Source organism: Panicum virgatum, chromosome 3N, assembly GCF_016808335.1.
Source record: "Panicum virgatum strain AP13 chromosome 3N, P.virgatum_v5, whole genome shotgun sequence".
NCBI classification, from domain to species: domain Eukaryota; kingdom Viridiplantae; phylum Streptophyta; class Magnoliopsida; order Poales; family Poaceae; genus Panicum; species Panicum virgatum.
Window position 1 is genome coordinate 4,934,846 of NC_053147.1, and position 13,693 is coordinate 4,948,538.

The 13,693-nt window shown below is 46.8% G+C and overlaps 2 protein-coding genes and 1 pseudogene across 2 annotated transcripts; 2 read left to right on the forward strand and 1 right to left on the reverse strand.

Annotated features, from left to right (window-relative positions):
• The first annotated feature begins 319 nt into the window (after window positions 1–319).
• Window positions 320–3,211, forward strand: LOC120663820 (annotated as a pseudogene).
• Window positions 3,212–4,178: 967 nt separating this feature from the next.
• Window positions 4,179–6,754, reverse strand: LOC120663823. Its single transcript, XM_039942759.1, has one exon. It carries the CDS (start codon window positions 6,483–6,485, stop codon window positions 4,395–4,397), a length of 2,091 nt encoding a protein of 696 aa, XP_039798693.1. The 5' UTR covers window positions 6,486–6,754; the 3' UTR covers window positions 4,179–4,394.
• A 1,752-nt stretch (window positions 6,755–8,506) lies between these two features.
• Window positions 8,507–8,851, forward strand: LOC120667194. The gene is made up of 2 exons (XM_039947258.1): window positions 8,507–8,626; window positions 8,707–8,851. The coding sequence occupies exons 1-2, from the start codon at window positions 8,507–8,509 to the stop codon at window positions 8,818–8,820; spliced, it is 234 nt and encodes a 77-aa protein (XP_039803192.1). The 3' UTR covers window positions 8,821–8,851.
• Window positions 8,852–13,693: the final 4,842 nt, after the last annotated feature.

Genomic DNA, 13,693 nt, shown 5'->3' on the forward strand with positions numbered 1-13,693 from the left:
AAAGTGAATGGCGGCATACGGCGACTTAGGGGGAGGGGATCCTGTCGCCCCCCCGAGCGACAGTCCCCTGTCGCCCGTTGGGGGGGGGCGACAGGCCCCTTTTTTTTTCTTTTTTTCAAGAACCTCGTTGCAAATTTGAAGAAAAAAAATTACACTAAGAGTCTGTCGCCCTCCCAAGACGATAGGAGGTATTTTTGAAATAATTCAAAACCGATATATATTTTTAAATTTTTTATTTTTTTAAATATAAAATAGAAAAAAGCGCGCCGCGAGCACCATACCACCTTGTTTTCTTTGTTCGGGCCACCAAAGCCTCCACGCGGCCTCCATGGCAGGAAGACGCCGCCGCCGCCGCCGCCGCGGCGAAGCGCAGTCGTTGCAGCAGGGCGCAGAATCGTCGTCGCTGGCGGACGGCACTCTCAGCACCAGGTCTGCAGTCTGACCCCAACCTTAACCACCCATCTCTCTTTCTTTCCCCCCGCCCGCTCTTTAATTAGGGCGTGTTTTTTCCTGAGCGGATGGGGCCGGATGCAAGACAGACACAGGAGAGAATCCACGAGATCTTGCCACCCACCAACGAATCAGTAGTATTGCTTTAGTCAATCGGTAGTCAATAAATGAGCTCATCGATCAGTATTCTACTGAAATGTCGAGTCTTCGTGTCAATCAAAAGAAGCAGTGTCGAGGTAGGAAAATTTAGTGCATTTTCTTGATGAATTAGCGTTCTTTGGCCAATTAACAGTGGCAGTTAGTGCACTGGCCTCCTTTAATTTTGGGTCTCCACCCCCTGTTAATAAGCGGTGCCTATTTGAGATTATTCTGGGATTTTCATCAACATCGGAAATATTCGCTCCAGATCAGTTTTAGTCTTGGTAACGCCTCTGCCTTGAACTTTCCTCGCTTGGTTTAGTGATGAGGTGAAATTCAGTGTCGAATTTGATTTTGATGGATACTTTTGTGGTGACCCTGATTACTAGCATGGAATAAATAAACTATTAAAAAGAACCAAGGCTATCCACTTAACCCCGGGAAGCCATGATCGCCCATTTAATAATATGGAAATGTATATTCATCACACAATGTGACTCAGTTTACTGACTGTATGTGTTGGATCCACAGTAGAATCAGAAAAGGTATTTGGTCATCCACATGGTTATGTAGCCGCTAGGAGCAATGCTCACTTCTATTTAGTGACCTAGTAAATTATTGTTGGAGAGTCACATGAAAGTTTTCTGATTAAGAAGAGCATATCACTGTGCTTTTATGTCAATTGATATTTATTTTGTGGATATTATGCGAATCACCCCTCTGCCATGATTTGAAAACATACAGTTATATGTACTGTTGGCACACCAAAAGCATCCTTGTTATGCTATTGTGGGGGGAAAACCAAGCTGTTGGTGCTTCTGACATAGCTTGTCCTAGCACGTCATGATAGACATAAACCACCATGCCTTGTTGTTCATTTAAATCCTACTTCATTTCCTACAGTGTATTAACTCCAACAGTATAACTTTATTATGTTTCAGTTCATTCTGATGCATTGTTATTGAATTTCTGTGGCAGTGAAGTTACCATTGTGGAGAAGTCAGGCTCTACTTCATCGACTTCATCTGGGCCTTATGTTTGTGCAGATCTCCTGGAAAGCCTGCTTCATGAAATCATTGTTCTCATCAACTCATTCCAGGACTTCCTTGCTTTTACTGGCACCTGCCACTCTTGGCGCCTTGGTGGGCAGCAGTCTCTTCCTTCCCCTCTGTGTATTCTTTCAGCTTCCCACCTCTCCACTTTGAACCACATGGTCCTTATGTCCCTCCCCATAGTGGATATATCAAGCCGCTCCGTATGTCTAGTTGCAAATGGAAGCTTAGTGACCTTACCAAGAAAAACCTATCCCTTCAATGTTCAGTGCCTCAAAACACTCCAAATGAAATGCACTATCTGGGCTGCTCACATGGTTATCTTATCTTTACATATGAGGAGCACTGCCTCCTCATCGATGCATACACTGGTGCCAAGGTGAAGGCCCCTGAACTCCCACGCGACATCACGATTGGTTTCTTTTCTGGCATAGGCGTCCTTACGGCTCCATTTGGTTCACACAACTCGCGCCTCCTCCTTTTCTCAAAGGACTCCATGTTTGAGTGGCAGGTTGGAACAAACTCCTGGTCAGAGCATCCTCTTTATCTTGAGCGGGAACGCATCTGTCAGGTTGTGTCCTTCAAAGGTCATATCCTTGTCATTGATGCTCTTATGAGGCTTCACACTATCCAATTGACACCTCAGTTCAGCATGAACAGAATAGAAGTTTCGTGGTGGTCCCTGCAGAAGTTTCCAATTTGCCCATTGTTGGTGGTCTGTGGTGACATGCTTCTCCTGGTTAACCTCTCAATAGCAAAAATTGGCAGCACGCGTAACTTTGGTGAGCCCAGCGTCAGATATTTTGAGGTCTTTCGCCTTGACTTGTCAGTGAAGCCAGCCAAGTGGATACAGATGAAGAAGCTGGAAAACCTTGTGTTGTTTCTTAGCCTGGATAGGAGGAACCCAGCATTTTCTTGTATGAACCCTGAGAGATGGGGAGGGAAGAGTAACTGCATTTACGTTGCCAGGCTATTTGATGATGCTAATCCTGACGAGACTTGGACTGTGCTGGAGGTTGGTCAGTCAGTGCCGAGCCACGACATAGTTGACCCTATGCCTTATGGTATGGGATTCCCACCGGACTACAGCCTAATAGGTAGCTTCTGGCTATTCCCCAGTCTGGTTTATGGCGTTGGACAGTGATCATGTTGGCCTGCAGGGTTTTTGGTTAGTTTTTTTGCACAAGCAATGGCGATGGCTGTTTTCTTAATCTGCAAGGTCGATGTGAACGGTTTCCTAAGTTGCCCCAGTGTTATGTGTTCAAAATACTTTTGATGTGTTTTGGGCATGCCTGCTCGTGATCTGGTGAAGAAGTGAACATCAGTGCATTTTGTATTCGTCATTTGAACCCTGGTACCTGTGCGCTTCTAAATCTAGCTGATGGTTTTTGAGGCCTTGTTACCACTTGCTGTAGAATTTAGAATTGTAGTTGAGCTGGTGTTACTGCAACGTCTTGTTAGTGGTTTAGTTTTACACTAGTTGGTAGTATTAGCTTGATGATTGTACCTAAATTGTCTCCAGCATGCTATTGTAGACTCAATTTCCTTTATTTTTATCTCGTCATTTGGTACTGGTTGCGTGGGAACCTAAGTACATGTGTCAAGCAAGATTCTCCTATTGATAGATGCTTTTCAGTCTATTTCGTTTGACTGTATTTGTTGTGGTTGTATGAGCCTTTCGTTTGACTATCTTCTTGTGCTTCTGCTTGTAACCAGATCAATACGCATAGGAGGACTATGGTTGTAGACTTGCAGTACAACAATATAGTTCCCAATTCCAGGTGTTGAGAACTAAAGTTTTAGTACAGTATCACCTATTTCATTCAGAAACAGAGATTTCAGTATTTTGCACAATGTGTAGCCGTAGCTTTTCAGAGAAGAATCATCCAATTTGTCTCACCAATCATGCATATTGGAAAATTTTATAGTGTGAACGCGAGCTTTTATTTCTAGGGTCCGGCTTTTGACGTGGGACATATGTCTAATTCTAGTCACGTTGCTTTGTACAAAGTAGATGCTAGTTATACCAGTCATCTCCAACAAATTCCAGTCAATTTCGATAAAAAATTATAGTGTGAACGCGACACTGCTTTGCACAAAGTAGCTGCTAGTCATACTGAGTCATCTCCAACAAATTTCGGTGAATTTTGATAAAATTTTATAGTGTGAACGCAATGTTTTATTTTTAGGGTCTGGCTCTTGACGTGGGATCCACGTGTAATTCTAGCCACGCTGCTTTGCACAAAGTAGCTCCTAGTCATACTTAGTCATCTCCAATAAATTTCAGTCAATTTCGATAAAAATTTTATAATGTGAATGCGATGTTTTATTTTTAGGGTCCGGCTTTTGGCATGAGATCCACGTGTATGCTAGCCACACAGTTTTGCACAAAGTAGCTGCTAGTCATACTGAGCCATCTCCAACAAATTCAGTCAATTTCGATAAAAAATAATAACGTGAATTCAAGGTTTTACTGTTTTGCATAAAGTATCCATTTCAGCTCACTCCAACTCGCTTCAATTTATATTTACATATATAGAACCCGCTCCACTCCATCCCATTAGCTAATACAATCCATTTGAATCCATCCAAACACAATACATATTAAAATCTAATCTATTAAATCCATTTCAACACAAACCATTAGCATTAGCAGGGCTAAGCGCATCAAAATAAAAAACAAACAAACAAACAAATAATCAAGGGTAGGCCATCGATCAGAGAAGCAAGCAATCAAGCAAGAGAACAAATAAATTACACCACATCCACATGCACATCGTTCCAGTCCCAGTTGCCCTCTTCTGTCTCCGGCATCTGGAGCTTGTCCGCCAAGGTCTTGCCCCCCTTGAGCGAGATGATGAGCCAGATGACGGAGAGGAACTCGCCTCCCTCACCCAAGCTCTTAGCATGGAGGTAGCCCCTGCACATGCTGGCCGAGTAGCAGAGCATGCCCACCCACACGCGGTACATCAAGCGCACCCGGGTCTCCTCGTTGTCGATGCCCATCAGCTCCTCCGCGAGCTCGCAAGCCTCACCGATGAGATCAGCACTGTACGTGATGTGCTTCGAATCATCCGCGGCTGTTGTGGCCGCCGCCTGCTGCTTCATCCTCATCAGGTCTGCGCCGTCGAGGTGGTGTTGCTTTCTTTGGAGCTTGAGCCTGATGTCTTGGGCGGCGTCGGCGGCGAGGATGCGCTCCATGTGTCGCTGGGCCCGAGTGAAGAGGTGCTTCCTGCTGCCGGTCATGAGCATCTCGGGGCGGAAGCTGAGCAGGTGGGCCATGTAGTTGGAGATTGCCTGCGTGCACAGCCGACGGCGGAGGTGGAGCTCCTTGTCAGAGTAGGAGTGCTGGAGCCTCGCCTGGCTCCGGCTCCACCCCTGCAGCGTAGAGGAGCTGGAGCCAGCTGCGGCAGACTGCTGAGAATGAGACGACGACGGCGACGCCGTGTCTTGCAGTGGCGGCATCATGCGGAAGCAGAGATCTGTGGCGATGTGCCAGGTGAGCACGCTCCTGTCGAACGATGCTCGGAGGCTGCGCTTCATGCGGGTGCTGCAAACCTTCTTGAGATCGTCACCCAGCGCCCAGTTTGCGCTGGCCTCGGAGAAGTTTCTGTAGGTGGAAAGATCGAGGCCCTTGAGCGCCTTGGCTTCCCCAACCTTGAGCACATCTATGACCAGGAAATCCTTCACCATGCCGTACAGCTCCCGACGCCGCCGCCTGAAATCAAAATCAAAATACTCCTCGCTGAATCCGACCTCCGTGGCGCACTTGAGGAGGCACCCGGGGCACGGCCGCATCCGCCGGAGCACCGAGTCCACGAGGTTGTACTCGGGGATCGTCTCGCACAGCGCCGGGACGCCGGCGATGAGCAGGGACAGGTGCAGCAGGCCGCGGATGCACGCCGCCAGCACGTCCAGCGCGGCGGTGAGGCACATCAGGATGTACGTCATGTCGACGTCCGTGCCGTCGTAGCGGCGGCGCTTGTGGGGGATGGTGGCGAAGAGCGCGATGGCGGCGGCGTGCAGGGACGGGACCAGGAGCATGTGGTAGGCCACGTACGCGGGCGTGGTCATGTTGGCCCTCGTGTAGATGAGCCTGAACGCCTTGCGGAGCCAGCGCAGGACGTCGACGCCTGGATCGAGAGGCTTGAGGGGTTGCTTCAGATCAGCCGCGGCGGCGTACAGCGACAGGTCCGAGAGGATCATGTGGACCTTGTCCCTCTCCGACAGCTGATAATCGCCACCCGTCGCCCGGCGCTTCTTGAGCTTGGTGAAGCAGAAGCCGCCTCTGCTCCGGCCAGGCTCTTCGAGCATGGCGGACACGGCGGCGAGCCTGTTGATCCTGGCCCTGTAGAGGGCCCACGGCTTCTCGCAGAAGCTGAGGAAGCCGGTGACGAAGAGCAGGATCGCCGACGCGAGCAGCCTCCGGTCGCTGGTGCTGGGCCAGGCCTTGTAGAAGGCGTAGACGGCCACGGTGACCTGGGACACGAGGGTCACCGTGTGCCGCGTCCACAGCTCGTTGTCCTCGATCTCGTAGGCCGTGAGCTCCCGCTGGCCGCCGAGGTGGATCAGGAGGATGGGCGCCCACAGGACCTCCAGGGGGCTCGCCTGCTTGCCGCCGGCGGCCCGGGCGTGGCGGTTGAAGAGGGTGGCGAGCGCGTAGATGGCCAGGGAGTCGCTGCTGATGTAGGCCAGCCAGATGCACGTCCGGAACCACCGGGGGATGACGTACTTGCGCATCGGGGCGGCCAGCAGGAGGAACCACTGGAGGATGAGGCTGCCGACGACCAGGACGCGGAGCTGCCACTTGTCCCACCAGATCATAGCATCCACCAGATCAACCATCTCTGCTTGTATTGTTTTTATTTTGGTTTCTCTTCGATCTAATTAAGCAAGCTCGATCAATTCGATCGTGTGTTTAATTTCTTGTGTGTGATGGCACAGATCGAAACTCGATCACTAGCTATCTATCTGGACAACTAGCTAGAAGCTGGGTGGAGCTCTTGTTGTAACAACTAACAATTAGCAGGCCGGTTTGTTACAAGCATTCAGTTCCCGGCCTCCGGCCACTGCTATATATCTTATGGACCAAGCATGCGTGGTTTCTTGACAAATACAGTGCCTCATGAAGCAGCAAGGCTTTACTAATTAAGCTCACTTTGATGACATAAGCGAATGGCTTCATTAATAAGCTCATCATAGTTTGGTGTCTGAGTGCCTTTCTACAGGCCTATTCTGTCCTCAACCAAACATTTATGGGAGTGTTTAATTTGGTTCGAGGTTTAATTTGGTTCGAGCTGAGAAACCCACTTCATCCTAGATGTCACTCTGTTTGCTTGGTTGTGGCTGGTAGCTGGTGCTGATTTGTTATGAGAGAAAAATATTGCTAACTGGCTTGTGGCTAATGCTGATTTGGTGTGAGAGAAAAACACTAATTGATTGGCTGACAAGCCAAGCGAACAGAGTTAAAGAATCTTGGCAGGATACATGGCTTGCAGGAGATGACGTGGTGATGGTCAAACCAAATAAAAAGTTAAGAAACAAAAAGATAATAATGGCACCCCGCCTTAATTTATAATTAGATTGCCAAAAGAGAGAATCAAATCCACAAATGAAAAGAAAAGGGTAAAGTCGTACCGTACGTTCTATGCATCTTTGTTACTTTATTAGCATGCATGCTGCCCTTTGCGTGCCCATGGTAATATTCTATGCCCTCTCATCACGTGTAAGCAAATAATGGCTATCCCTGCCTTTTGTTGTCGCATGTGTTCCTGTCCCTAACTTTGCGTGTTCGCGCCCTGTGGTGATGACGACCCTGCCATCCATTCACATGAAGATCAAGCTTGGGTTGGGCCTGCTGGCGCAACTGACATAGTGACATTATGTTGCAATTTCCTTCTAAACAACTCTCTTAAGCCTGGGTTATTATAAAGTAGGAGTTACTCCCGGCAAGAAGAGCTTCCTGCCACTCTTTCAGCAGTCTAGAGTACCGTAGTGTAGTTGTAAGTTAGGGTCTTCGGAAGTTCTGATATAAATTCTATTGTATCCTTTTTATTTAAAAAAATTTGAGCATTACAATAAAAATAGATGTTAGTTATGGTGCGCAATATCACTACTTAGTGGTATATAGTATTCAAAGGGATCATAATATCATTAACAGGAGTAATTATTTATAACCTTCCATCTGCAATGAGCATGAAACTTCTCTGCAGCACTGCATAAGGATTCCCTACACGTGGCTAGTACAATTTGCGCCATATGTCAATGAGGAGAGTCAAAATGTACGGAGTAGTAGTCAGTTCCTTCTACGGCTCAGCCCAGGCACGTCAAGTTATTTGCACCCTGCCGTAGACGAGAAGACCACAGAAGTGAACAGAAACCATAAACGGGCCATCGTCATAACGATTATTTGACTGTAGCTGGCTGCAAATACCACAAACATTGTGTAGCAACACAAATAAATTTCTCTACATAATTAATGCTTTATACAGGTACAATGTCTTGGGAACCTGAACCACATGTACAGCTCAAATTGAGCAAGCCCGAAATAAAAGTAAAAGGTAACAAATAATGGGAAACCCAAAGAACTAAAGTAATCACGAAGCTCAGCTATACATGCGGCACCAATTGTCAGGAGCCATTTGCGAAAACCGACCAACATTCTGAGAGTCTAGCACTGCCTAGATCCACAGCAACAGAGTGCATGCCGCTCAAACCTCATGCACTCCCAGTACCAATATCATTCGGCTGTGATATTGTTAAGCATTGAAGCAATTTTTGCCGTCTTATAATCATCCCTGAGCTGAATGAACCTGAAATGTAAATCAAACCTCAAAGTCAGTTCTGAGGTCCTAACAAAACCATGAATGATTCTGGAAATATCATCAAATGTTCTATGCAGACACAACCTCAAGGCGTCCTTCCGGATGCTTGGGGTTCCTTCGAATAGCGATGCTAAACTTTCTGGAGCAACAATGAAGACATTCGCCACGCTGCAAACATAAGATCCAAGAAAAGATTAGCGACAAATTGGCACAAACATCATGACAGAAACCCCAGATGCAAGACTTACATTCCCAACAGCTCAAACTTCTCATCTATGGAGGGGGCATTGAAGCTTCGAACAAAGTCCCCGTATTCAGTTATGTCACGTTTCAACCGCAAGCCACCACTACAATAAAACAGAAATGGCACTACGAAGTCAGGCTCTACCAAGATAACCATAATGGCTGGCATGCACACTGGTTATAGTGGTTCATGGTCATTACGGCAACTCAAACTAGATATGACCACTCCGTCAATCATAACTTTGATAAATATGAACATTTACGTAATTCGTGCAGGATTACCAATGAGCTAAAATAGCAACCTGGATCTAATCATTGGGTGCCCACTTTCATCCCTAACACCAGAAATCAGTATCAAAGAACAGCAAATTAAAAAGCAACCATCTTCAAAATATTCTTCTTTGGGGGGGAAATATGAGAGGCTTGTGCTATTGCGCCAATTCTGGTCTCAATAATTGCCATTGCTTTTGTAATATTTGGACCCATGCCATCATTGTGTAAAACTTGGCCCATTTATGCCACCACCCTACCAGTTTTAGTGTCAAAACTTGTTTGATTCATGCCACTCGAAATGCTGGCATGTATGGAACAAATTTTACACTGGTGGCATGAGTACAGATATTATAAAACCAATGGCAAATATGGATACAGTAATTAACATTGTGGCAGCCCTGCCCAAATTAATCCGGCTTAAGTGCGCTAACCATCACCGAAACAGTAATTAGGGTTAACACGCACTTAAAATAGAGTAATCTGACAGTGCTGTCGGGTAAAATCCCGATTAAACCACTTGAAACAGGATCGACAAAGCAGTCCAGAGAATGTAACATTCCACAAATTTTACAGCACAGAGTATGAAATTGAATTATTATTATTACAAACCGAGTTTGAATTTATAAAAAGACACCAGAGTTCAAGAGTGACGGAAAACGAACGATAAGCTAGCGACGAAACAAGACGTCATGATGAAGCCCGTACATGACGTCATTCATCCTCAAATGTACCACCTGAAAAATAAAGCCATAAGCAAGGCTGAGTATACTAATACTCAGCAAGGCTTACCCGACTAAGGGTATACTTAGCCCTTTATCTAGACATGTAAGGCTTTTGGCTTGAGGGGTTTGTTTGCCGAAAAGCAGTAAAGAGTAGATACTTAATTTCATATTTTAGCTTTTAGGTTCTAGTTCAATTAACCATTCTAGGTGAGCATCTATCCAAAAGCATACAGGGTGGAAAACAATTATCTTTCATCATCCAACCAACCATCTTCCTCATCATCATCATCTTCCACTTCTTACTCTATGTGGCAGAAGGGTTAAACAGTCCCAAACCGTGGGAAGCGGACGATTCGAATCGAATTTGTTAACCTGGCCAGGCAGACCTAACACACACGTATGGGAACCAAGTCACTCACACGACTTTTCCCCTTTCTTTCCGGGTTGTGGATCAGGGTCACCCACCTCGACTACAAGAATCCACGCCACGGTATGACGCCGGGTCGTGAGCCTTCTTGCACCCGCATGTGTCCGCATGAGAACAACGTTCAAAGAGGGTGAAAGTAAAGTCCACTCGCCGATCAGGTACTTAAGCTTACCGATTACCATATTTCTCGGCATGTGGTTAGTACGTTCAAAAGCTTAACCACCACTACCACACACTGCGGCCTTATCCATTTTCACTAAACAGACGGGGTATCACAAGTACCACAACCCCGCCCATGAGCCTTATAGTTGCAGTATGTAGTAGACATTCAACTCCTATAATTCTCGCGAGTGACAGGAAATCACTCGACTTCTACCGAACCAATAGCCTAGCCATGTAACGACCTACACAAATTAGTGTTCAAGCATAGGTACCTAGAAATTATGCAGCTAAGGTTCCAAGCAACTCCTATAAACTTAAATGCGCAAGTAGATAGGAATAACAATAAGTTGCATAGATTTAAAATAGATAGGACATGCTCTGGGGCTTGCCTGGAATTAACACTAGATCAGTGTTAGATAGAGGAGAATTGCTCAACGAGCATCTTCCTTTGGTCGTGCACATCGGGATCCATCCGTCCATCTTTTAGACGTGTCCAGATTCACCGTCTTCTGGCTCGACTCCATCATCACGTCATTCCCGCGGTTCTTCCATCGTACCTAAATGAAATGCGACAATGCATATGTATAAAATGAAGATAAAGCATTTATTTCTTGACATAGATGGAGATCAACCAAACTCAAGTTGGAGGGTGCTACTACTTTCTTTTTCATCCTGTTGGGCAGTCATTTATAGAGTAGGAATTTTATTTATACTAACTCATAAAAGAGCTGGGTGTGTTGTTTTTCTTTTATATAAGTACAGAAAAAGCATTTCTACACAAAAATAATTCTCCAGACTAGGGAATGTAAGTGCTGGTAATGATATTTTAAATAAGGATTGGATTCCTTAAGATGAGTTTGCGGTAAATTTTTTAGGATTAAAAGAGCTACACAGCAAGCATGAGAATTAAGATTCTTTTTCAAGGCATATATCTAACTAAAATTCTACACAGTAAACTACTAAGTTTCAGTAGCTAAAATTTTACAGGAAAGTTCATGTACTGAAAACCAAGCTCTAGTAAAAATATGAGATTTTTATAATGAAGAAAACTAGGCCTTTTGATTTACAAAATTTATTCATGAATAAATCAAAAGGACTAGTTATGCATTACTAAAAATTCCCAAAATTTTTCCATAGAATCTAGAAACAAAGATAAGGCTGTTGTAAAAATTTCAACTCAATAAAACTAGTATAGGACCCTATGTATTTAATTCTATTTAACACAAGCATAAACCAAGATCTAATGAAACCTATAGCTAGACTTGTCAAAATGTCCTCAAATTTTTACAGTAAGCTATACATCTAAGGTGTAGCACACTTTCCAAAAAAGCAACTAAATATAGTGAGTAGAACTTAAGATACATACAAAGGTGGATAAAACTAATATTTAATATAGAGATAAAACTATTGGTCAAATGCAAAAGTGGATGCAACAAAAGTTGTAGGTTTTGATCTAAGGATTCAAAAACATTTTAGTTTGCATTTTTCTGATTTTTCTTCGAATTTCTAGGCATTTTCAAAGTTCACTGATTTGGATTCAATAGTGTTCATGTCATTTTTCACTCTAACCCCTGAACTTTCATTTCTTTTAACCCGAGGTCCCTGGACGAACTGAGAACAGGGGAGGGTCTGACGGCGCCGTTTCTAGCGAGGTTCGGCCCCGGCGGCGAGGGGGACGTTGGGGAAAAGGGTGAGGGGGCTTGTGCGCACCTGCCGGTGGTCTCAGTTGGGGCCGAGGTGGTCTGTGGCGGCCTGTCCACGGAAGCAGGCGGCCGGCGGCGATGGCTGCTCGGCGCGGCGTCGCTCCGGTGGCTTGGGGAGGCGTTGGAGGGGTCGGGGAGGACCAGTGTGAGGTGGAGAAGCTTGCTGCGCAGTTGATTTGGTTCGGGTGGGGCGGAGGAGGGGGCTCCGCGGTGCCGCAGAGACGGCGGCGGCGCTATGCCATGGCGGCGGCTCGCCAGTGAGGCAGGGAGGGGATGGCCGGCTGGGGAGCTTCTCTGGGGCGAGAGGGTTCCGTCCCCGGGGTCAATTGGAGCCGGGGAAGGGCGGAGGTGGGAGGTGGGAGCTCGACGGCGCAGGGACGGCCGGCGGCCATGGCGGGCGGCTCTGGACGCCGTGGAAAGCTCGACCTGGCGCTTGGAGCAGGGAGGAGAGTAGAGGGGGAGGTAGGAGGCTTGCTTGCGAAGCAAAAGGGAGGGAGGAGAGCCGGCAGAGGACGCAAGCGAGCGGAGAAGTGGCGCACGGCACGGCTCGGCGCGTTCGTCGCCGTGGCGTGTCGACGGCCGTCCTCGGCGTGCGCGCAGGGAGGTGGCGCCACGTGGAGGGGCCGAGATACTTCGGGAGGAACCAGGGACGGGGAAAGGCTGGGGCGCGGCGAGGGCACGGCGCGTGGCCGGCGGCGAACGGCGTCGGCACGGCGTCACGGTGAAAACAGAGAGGGAGGAGAGAGATGGAGTGAGGGCAAACTCATAAATAACTCGAAGTTCCAAAACGCAGTTTGTAATTTCAGTTTTTCTCCTTCTTCCTGGCCTCAAACGAAAAACTATTGAATACCAAAGTTGTTCAAAATTTCGAGATCTACAACTTTCGTTTTAGGCAAAAGTTCATTTGAGACTTCGTTTAAAAAATAAAATTTAAAACTTGAGTGTATTTGAAAATATCGTATACACTTCGGAAATCAACTTTTCCTCCCATTTTTGTGAGGCATCTCGAAAAACATTGAACACAAAAGTTGTTCGTCTTTTGCAAATCTATAACTTTGGTTTTGGGCAAAAGTTCGTTTGAGCTATATTTTAGAAATTATTTTCAAAGTATATTTGTTTAAAATTTGATAGAGTGTTTAAAACCTCGAATTCTATGATTCATTTGACCTATCATTTTATGTGCAAAATTTCATATACACAAAAATACACATACACACACATGCATATTCATACCTACACATATATTATTTTACAAAAAGAAAGGCATAATTTGAATTTTTCTTGTTTATTAAGCATGAAATCATATTTAATATTTCTTGCTTAGCATTTTAAAACTCTGGGATGTCACACCTAAGCCGGCGGACGCGGGCGGGGAGCTCCAGGTGGCGGTCGCGCGGCAAGGCAGCGGCCACCTCCCCCTCCGCCGCGCGAAGGCCATGGCGCGCCGGCCACCTCCGCGCCCTCCCTCCCTCCTCCTCCTCTCTGTCTTGGCGGAGGCCCGCACGGTGCCGGATCCGCGCGCGACGGAGGCCATGGCCGAGCTCGGGCTTGGATCTGCGCGCCGCTGGTCGAGCTCCGCGGCAGCCTCGAGCGCGGGTCCTTTGCGGCCATGGCGGCGGGGACGGTGGACGGTCGCCCCTCCTTCCGTTCCGAGCTGTGGCGCGAAGTCGAGGTGGTTGGACCCCGAGGGCCCTGCAGA